The following is an 8,844-nucleotide window of genomic DNA, read 5'->3' as shown; positions in this document are numbered from 1 at the left end:
GGACAACATGGCTGCTGCTGGGACACATGCGAGATCCCTGATGGACACCTGTGCTCAGGGAGGCACTAAAGGTCTTGCTGGAATTAGCTTGTAGTACAGGGTTGTCAGGGAAGCTCCGTCAAATTCCCAGTCTTCTCCAGCCCTAGTTGTGAGACTGGCATTGTGGGGTGGCAGTGTCTACAGCTTCGCCCTGCTCCTGCACATTCTTATGCCTCCAATACTGACATCTGTTCTGGGAATATATGAGTATGTTTCCTCTTTTTAATTAAAGTTTTCTAATCCAAGGCCCTTATGGTGGGCCCAAAACGTAAACGTGCAGAGGCTCCGAAGGGAACTGTTAGATGCTGAGGAAGCCACAGACCCTGAAGGAAAGCAGCCCTTGACCTCCATGTGCACCTGCCCTGGGGCTGCCCCTGTCCTCTGTGTATCCTGAGCACCCCCTGGTGGTTCCATACACTCCTGCAGGGAGGTTTGTGTCTGGGCTCACACTGATGTTCCCTCACTTCAAACCTTACGTACAGCCATACATGGCCATGTCCTCAGCTCTCTGACTGTTCACTTGCAGATACAGCGAGTTCTTAGCATTGTCTTTGGAGATGGTGAATCTGCCCTTCAGAGAGTCTGCATGGTGTGTCTGACTTCCATCACATTTTGTATCTATTACTTACTTCAGCACCTTCCCTGGAGACTGGTGAACTCAGCTAATTCAGAAGCTACTGCAGGCGAATCTGGAGGCTACACAGGAGAGTCTCAGGAACTTCCCAGGTTGTCTCAGGTCCTCTATGGACTCAATTAGCTGCACCTCACACTGAACACCTGCAAATACGCACACATCCTGGTCAGAAACTGCCAAACATATCCACTGTTTCTCTCACTCATATCCACTCGCTCTATTTCTCTGAGTCACCTTTTAAAACAGCAACAAGAGAAAATCAGCTTAGCTCAAACCCCACAGTGAGTCCTCTGTGTTCAGTCCTGATTACCAAATGGAAAACCCTGGGAATCCCAGGGCTGCGGCTCTTCTCCCAGAGCTGCAGGTTCAGGTCTGGGCTTGTTCTCACCAGAAGAGGGTTGGCCCTGTTTTCATGCCTCCTCCTCCATAGCAAGCTCTCCTGTGGGATGACTGAAGAGATGGCAGTGCCCAGAGCAGATGTGAGACTCCTGGAGGAGTTTGGTGGCAATGGCAGCGTTTGGGAAAATATGATGACTCATAATGCGACTGCACCAAGAAACTCACTTAACAATCATTATTTTATTTTATATTTTTACGCATGTGTATGAATACAAATATAGCTGCATTAAGCAAACTTTAAGAGATGTAAAAAGAGAAATAGAAAACCATACAAAAATAAGAGAAGACCTTAATACCTCACTTACAATAATGTATAGCAAATTCAGAAAGAAAAATTCTAATGAGCCTCTGAACTTGAACAACACCATTGAACAAATTTACCTAAAAGACATTGATAGAAATTTGCAACCAAGGCCCATGTAATACACATTCTTCTCAAGTACACATTTAACATTCTCCATGATAGGTTATATGTTACATAATAAATTGAGTCTTAACATTTAAAGAGTCCGAGGAGGGTAGATCACAAGATCAGGAGTTCCAGACCAGCCTCCAGCCTGGCCAATATGGTAAAACCCCATCTGTACTAAAAAAAATACAAAAATTAGCTGGGCATGGTGGCGCACACGTGTGTTCCCAGCTACTTGGGAGACTGAGGCAGGAGGATTGCTTGAAGCTTAGAGGCAGAGGTATCAGTGAGCCGAGATTGCGCCACTGCACTCCAGCCTGGGCGATGGAGTGAGACTCCCTCTCTAAATAAATAAATACATAAATAAATACTAAGTAAATAAAAAGTAATGCCAATGCTTCCCTAACTCTTTCAAAAATTGGTGAGGAGTCTACCTTCCAAACTTTTTCTCCGAGGCTACCATTATAGTATTACCAGTAATAGACAAAGGCACCACAATAAAAGAAAAATACAGACTAATATCAATAGTGGACATAAATTAACCCCCCAACGAGAGTAAAATAAATTCTAAAGTTTATTTTATTTTATTAATTTTTTTTTTTTTTTTTGAGACGGAGTCTCACTCTATCGCCCAGGCTGGAGTGCAGTGGCCGGATCTCAGCTCACTGCAAGCTCTGCCTCCCGGGTTTAGCCATTCTCCTGCCTCAGCCTCCCGAGTAGCTGGGACTACAGGCGCCCGCCACCTCGCCCGGTTTTTTTTTTTTTTTTTTTTAGTAGAGACGGGGTTTCACTGTGTTAGCCAGTATGGTCTCGATCTCCTGACCTCGTGATCCGCCCATCTCGGCCTCCCAAAGTGCTGGGATTACAGTCTAAAGTTTTTTTAGAAGACCATACACCATGATCAACTGAAATTTATTCCTGAGACACACAGATGATTCAACATCCTCAAATGAATCAATTTGACACACCACATTAAAAAACTAAAGAAAATATCTCAGTAACATTTCATCAAAGAAGAAAACATTTGAAAAACTTCAGGGTTTCATGATAAAAACTCTGAACAAAATACAAAAACAAGAAAAAAGAAACTTGTACATGTTAAAGCAACTTCTACAACTCAATATCTAAAATAAAAATAGCCGAATGAGTAAATAATCAGTTTTACACCTTTAACAGTATTAGACACTAGAACTCATGTTAAATGTTTTTCTCCGTGAGTAACGGTCCGTCTTATGGTGTACTTGGCTGGACAATACTTTGTAGTTATTTGATCAAACACTAATCCAGGTGGGGGTGTGAATTTTTAATAGACATTATTAAAAGTGTAATAAGCTGACCCTGCGTCAGGTAGATTATCATCGATAACCAACGTGGCCCTGATTCCATCAGAACAGAGTTGGAGAAGGTCAAATTCCATGGTGATTAAGTGGCTTCAGCTGTTTCTGAGACTTCCAGCCTGCACTTACTGATGGCCAGCCCTGAGGATATTGGATGTTTTCAGTCATCCTAGAAAATCGTCATCCTCTACATCTCACAGGAAAGTGGTGTGTCCATCTGCAGCTTGTCAAACCTAAATATCAGACAGAAAGAGACTCCCCAAAATCAAATAATATTTATTTTAAAATGAGCATTGCAATGGGAATATGCATGGGCACATTTAAGTAGGTAAATGAAGACAAGTGTTTTAAAAGATAACTGAGGAGGCTTACGTGAACTGTTTTCAGACAATTATCATGGGATAGAATAATCAATAACAAGGGCAGAATCAGTTTAAGTTTGGACAGGGAGTTGCAGGGCAGATATCTCCACAATGTTAATTCTCTTATTGTGGTGGTAGCCTTTGTTCAAGGTTGTGGCTGTGCAGAGCATTTTTATGATAGTTCTTGCTATCAGGGATGTGAGCATGAGAACCCTCTATTCCTGACCTTCTCCAGCTTCACCTGTAAAGATTATAACACGAGTATCTCCATTTTGATTCTCACAACTTTCACATCCTCTTCCTCACACCACTAGTGAAGAAAGTTACTGTGTGAAGGTTTTTCAGAACAGGATTAGAAACACATCCATATCCTGTGTTAACCAAGCAAGCTTGTCCCCTTCAGTTCCCACTGGCAACTTGCATTTCCAGGTGAGTCTCCAGGCAACACAGTGGAGGGTTCTGAGTGACGAGGAGCGAAGAAAGTCTCACCAGCCTCTCCTGCGTGACCGCAGCGGCCACAGCCTGAGACCCACCTGAGCTCCAGGAAAGGGCTTGAGGCCTGGAATTTTGACCACAGGGTAAACATCTTCCTTTTCCAGAAAGCAGGAAAAGCAAATGGAAAAATGAGAATAACAACTAAAAAAGAAAATAATTGAATTAGGAACAAAAGAAGCACCAGATCAGTGTGATGCTGATTTACATACTTCAGTGTCAGGAGAAAGGCCAGACGTGAAACCTGTGAGGTTCTACACGACACTGACCCTGCCCAAGCCTCTCTATTGTCTGTGACCAGGATCCGTAAAGACTGTTCTAGTCAGGGAACCTCACTGAGGTCCCTGTCCTGGGTCTGATTGGAGAAGACTCACCAGGAAGCCCTGAGCTTGCTCACTGCTCTGATCCTGGTGACCAAGGTTGAGGACTTTTCATCCCTGTAAGCATCAACCCACATTTGTGCAAGTGAGAATAGCTCTTCATATTACACTAATCTCTCTCAAATACTTAGAGAAGACATTGTTAGGCACAGAATCCTAAACTTAGAGAGGTTCCCTGGGGAAACTGTAAGAAGTAGAGGAAGTTCCACATCCTGACAGGAAATCAGCCTCCGTCTGCACCTGCCTCTGGGGTTGACTCTGATCAGTGGCTCCTGAGCGCCCCCTGCCGCTGATTTCCCGCCAGCGTCCCTGCAGGGAGGTTTGTGTCTGGGCTCAGGGAGGTTTGTGTCTGGGCTCACACCGACTTCCCCTCACTGTGTCTCTCGCACAGTAATACACAGCCGTGTCCTCCACTCTCAGGTTGTTCATTTGAAGATATAGCGTGTTCTTGGAATTGTCTCTGGAGATGGTGAATCGGTCCTTCACAGAGTCTGCGTAGTATTTCTTACTTCCATCATACCGTATAACTGCCACCCACTCCAGCCCCTTCCCTGGAGCCTGGCGGACCCAGTCCATGCCATAGCTACTGAAGGTGAATCCAGAGGCTGCACAGGAGAGTCTCAGGGACCCCCCAGGCTGAACCAAGCCTCCTCCAGACTCCACCAGCTGCACCTCACACTGGACACCTGCAAACACAGAGACATCCTGGTCAGAAACTGCCACACAAATCCACTGTTTCTCTCATTCATGTTCACTCTCACTCAATCTCTCTATTTCTCCATGAATCACCTCTTAAAATAGCAACAAGGAAAACCCAGCTCAGCCCAAACTCCATGGTGAGTCCTGTGTGTTCAGTGCTGATCACCGAATGGAAAGTCTTGGAATCCAGGCCTGGGGCTCCTCTCCCAGAGCTGCAGGGTCAGGGCTGGGCTGGTTTTCATCAGCAGAGGGAGGACCCTATTTGCATGTCCCCCACTATATAGCAAGCTCTGGGGTGGGACATCTGAGGAGAGGCCGGGCTCAGTGCAGATGAAATGTCCTGGGGGAGATTGGTAGTAATTCCATCAATGAGGAAAATATAATTTTATACTATGTTATTGTGCCTTGACTAACACTTAGCTCTCACAGTCTGATTTTATTTTTACATATTTACACTATATATTTAATGCAGGTTTTAATGTTATATTTTACAGAAGATAATTTACACAGAAAACACAGCAGTTGTGCAGTGTGTCTAAGATTACACAACTAAAAATATTCAGTCCTATTTCCTGGGCCTGTGCTCTATTCACCAGAGGAGGCGGCTTCCCTAAGACAACTACCGGACAGTGTGGACCAGGCCTGGTGAAGTCTGCAGCATTCTCCATCTGTTATGACAACTTTCTGTAATTTACCTAAATATTTAGAGAGAATCATCGTTCGTGTGTGTATTTTCCGAAGTCAGTCATGTTTCTTGTGTCACTATCAATCTGTTTATGACTCCATTTCAGCAAAATGTTCATTCATTTATTTGTTATTGTTTTATTCAAGTGTGAGTAATAAATAATTAATTCAAATTTATAGTGAATTATTTTAAAAATGTAGACCTATGTTTGCAACCATTCAATCAGCACTTCAATCAAGTTTTGAATAATTGAATTAATCCCTAAATCTTCTCTTATTCCTCTGAAATTTAACTCACATCCCCATTACTCCCAGCACCACGTTCTCAGAAAAATTTAAATCTTCTCCATGTTAATTTATAATAGTGGCACCTTCTAAAATTTCTACAAATGTATCATATAAAATTTACTCTTAATTCCTTAGTGTTTTTTACTTAGCACAATTCTTTGATAATTTAGCCGTGGTTTTATATGAGTGAGGCATGACTTGATTTCACACTGCATCATACTCCAGTACCTAAATATATGTCAAACTATTTAATTGTTCACCAGTGACAAAATGTGATTTGTTCTTTCAGTTAATGGATTTTATAGAGAAAAGCAGCTGCTCAGCATGGCATGATCTTATTCCTACCTCTTTAACAACCGAGCTGAACAACTACAAATAAAGAAAAAGCGTCCAACATATCTGAGTTGATATCACAGAGAAAAACAAACAAACCAACCTGAAATCTGAGGAGAGAGGAGCCTGCAGAGAGAACCAGGACGCATATATTAGTGTACCTAGGGCAGTAACCACGGGATGGTATTTAAGATAGGAACAGGCTGACTTGAAAATATTCAGAGAGTTGTTGAGGATGCATATGCTCATTGTGTTAGACTGTGAAGCTCCTAGTGCTTGCAGGCTTTTCCTACACAATTATTACTAATTATTCTTGCAGTACTTTATGCAAATAATCAGGCCATGTATAAGACTAAAGTTTATTTTGCAAACAAGTCAGTCCCACAATCAGTTTCTGACAAAAATCAGAATTGGAGAGAGAAAAAAATACGTCTCAAAATGTGTCATACACTCATTTTTAAACTCTAATCTCTTCAGTTGTTTTAAGTGTGTGCTTCCATTTTAGACTAACTCTGCTTATTGCTGTGAACCAACCCATGATCTCTGGCTGCAGCTCAGAAGAAACAAAGGCATATGGGTAATATAAAAATCTGGATCAATATTTTAATTCTGAGCAATTATCCTGCAAATCACTCCAGGTGATGGGATGAAACAGGGTCCCCCTATCCTGGAGGTTTCTTTGTCTGGGAAAATAAGACCAAGGGAGCTGACAAAAGCCAAGCCCCATGCCCAAATCTCAGCAGGCGCAACTACAGCCTCCAGTTATCTGGGCGTGTCGCAGCCTTGGAAGTTGTATTCAAACTGTCTCATCACCTTGGCTGGTTTTGATACATGCCTTCTAATAACCCGGTTTGTCTCTTCTCATCTTCAGGCCATCCAACTCCAAATGGTCATCCAAGTGAAGCCTGAGATAATGGCTCCCTTTTACTGGGGTCCCATAGGCAGGCCTCCAAGGGAGATCTTCCTGAAGCAGCATCCCACATCAGCTGGAAGCAGTTAAGGTTGGCTTTTGTCTCTATTCAAACGGCAGTTAGATGCACTTCTTCAAAGAGGAAAATGATAGAGGTAGATGGCAGATAACTCTCCTAGGCAGACAGGGGAGAGGCCCCAAAGAATGTCCAACCCACCAAGATCATTGTGCACAGGGGGCTTGCCTAAACATGCCTGCAGGGAAAATAGTTAATGTTGTATCTCATCACTCTCTGATAAAATGGCCACACATAACTATCTCGATGCATGAAGATGAAATTAGAACAAGTCCCAAGTAAGGTCAAAGTTAGCATGTGGTTCATAATGTGATAGACAGGAGACATGGCTGAATATGAAGAATGTGTTCACATCTATTTTATGTCAAGATCAGGAAAATATTTTGTATATTATTTAGGTAAGAGTCCCACTGAGATCATTGATTTAAGATTATATATTGATGGATAATACCTCAATAATAAAAGTAGAGGTTATTAACCAGTAATTTGTATTACTAGTACAAACTTCCATTTAGGATATATTATTCTGGGTGTTGTGAAATCAACTCAGAAGGCAGAAAACTTTGCAGTTATCACAACTTTTTAATAAATTAAAAATTTGAATTAAGTACGTATGTTTCTAGATGGTGCAAACTTTGGAATATTTTTGCAAAGAGAGGGTTCTTACATCTTCTGGAAATCCTATCAAAATGGACAACAATGGAAAAAACTTTCAGATGAATTTCTACCTACTAGAGATCTGATTAATAGAATTTTAAAGCAAATGCTAACACACAAACAAAAAACTAACATGGAAGCTAAAAAAATTGTGATTTAATACACCAAACATTCTAGCTCAACCTAGCTTATAACATAACTTATAACATAATCTAACTGTGGAGGACACTGTCATTGTTCATATAAGACAGAATCAATCCCACTCACAATCTTGTGGGAATGTTTAAAAAATGGCATCTCTATATTAAAATTATCAAATCTGCAATAAAATGTAAAACTCCCTTGGCCAAGGGTTCTCCCACTAGCACTATGGAATCATGGTTCACTCCTCAGGGTGCATCATTTATTACCCTATGACTTGGTAGCTAAAAGGCCTTTGCGTTTATAGACTTTACCCCCAGAGATCATCCTTGTCGTACTGCATTCATGTGTGATGTAAACTCCAACCATGAAGAGCTTGAGGCAGCCTTTTTACTACACCTTTTCCACAGACTCTTGTGATCTTCAACAAGAAAACTGGAAGGAACATCAGCGGAAAATACTGCTCTTGAATCATATTGGAAGGAATCTTCTCAGATCCTTTTAACTAACTCACTGCAGAAAACATTCAGGCAGTTAATTACTGGGTTCATTTGCAACTGAAGAATCAATTCAGGCCTGATTCAGTGGATCAGCGGTATAATCACACCACTTTCAGGAGCAAAGTGAGGGAAATGCCATGAGACCAGGCAATCAAAACCAGCCTGGGCAACATAAAGAGTTCCTTTTTCTTTGAAAAAATAAAATAAAAAATAAAGAGGGGAGGGTGGCCTGCCCCTCTAGTTCTAGATATTCCGGAGGTTAAGATGGGAGGAATATGTGAGTCAGGAGTTCAAAATTACAGCGAGCTACGATCACACCACTGCACTTTAAACTGTATGACAGAGTGAGAGCCCGTCTCTAAAACAAACAAACAAAAAGAAGCAATTAAGAATTCCACACAACTGTAAAGCTACTCAAATAGGAAATGTTAAACTAGCACCTTCATAGATTCTCTGGCGTTTCTGATGTTTTTTTATTTTTTTTATTTATTTTATTTTATTTTA

The 8,844-nt window shown here is 41.6% G+C and overlaps 1 protein-coding gene and 1 gene segment (V, D, J or C); both read right to left on the bottom strand.

The window, feature by feature from the left end:
* The window catches only part of LOC105525098 (putative V-set and immunoglobulin domain-containing-like protein IGHV4OR15-8), a 29,154-nt gene that overhangs the window by 12,919 nt on the left and 7,391 nt on the right, over positions 1-8,844 (bottom strand). The window lies entirely within an intron of this gene.
* Positions 4,229-4,960, bottom strand: LOC105525097. The segment is given in 2 exon segments: positions 4,229-4,738; positions 4,842-4,960. Coding segments are annotated over 2 exon segments (399 nt in total).

The sequence above is a fragment of the Colobus angolensis genome, unplaced genomic scaffold (assembly GCF_000951035.1).
Source record: "Colobus angolensis palliatus isolate OR3802 unplaced genomic scaffold, Cang.pa_1.0 Scaffold519, whole genome shotgun sequence".
NCBI classification, from domain to species: domain Eukaryota; kingdom Metazoa; phylum Chordata; class Mammalia; order Primates; family Cercopithecidae; genus Colobus; species Colobus angolensis.
Note: the sequence above shows the minus strand (reverse complement) of the source record. Positions and strands in the feature narration are given on the sequence as shown.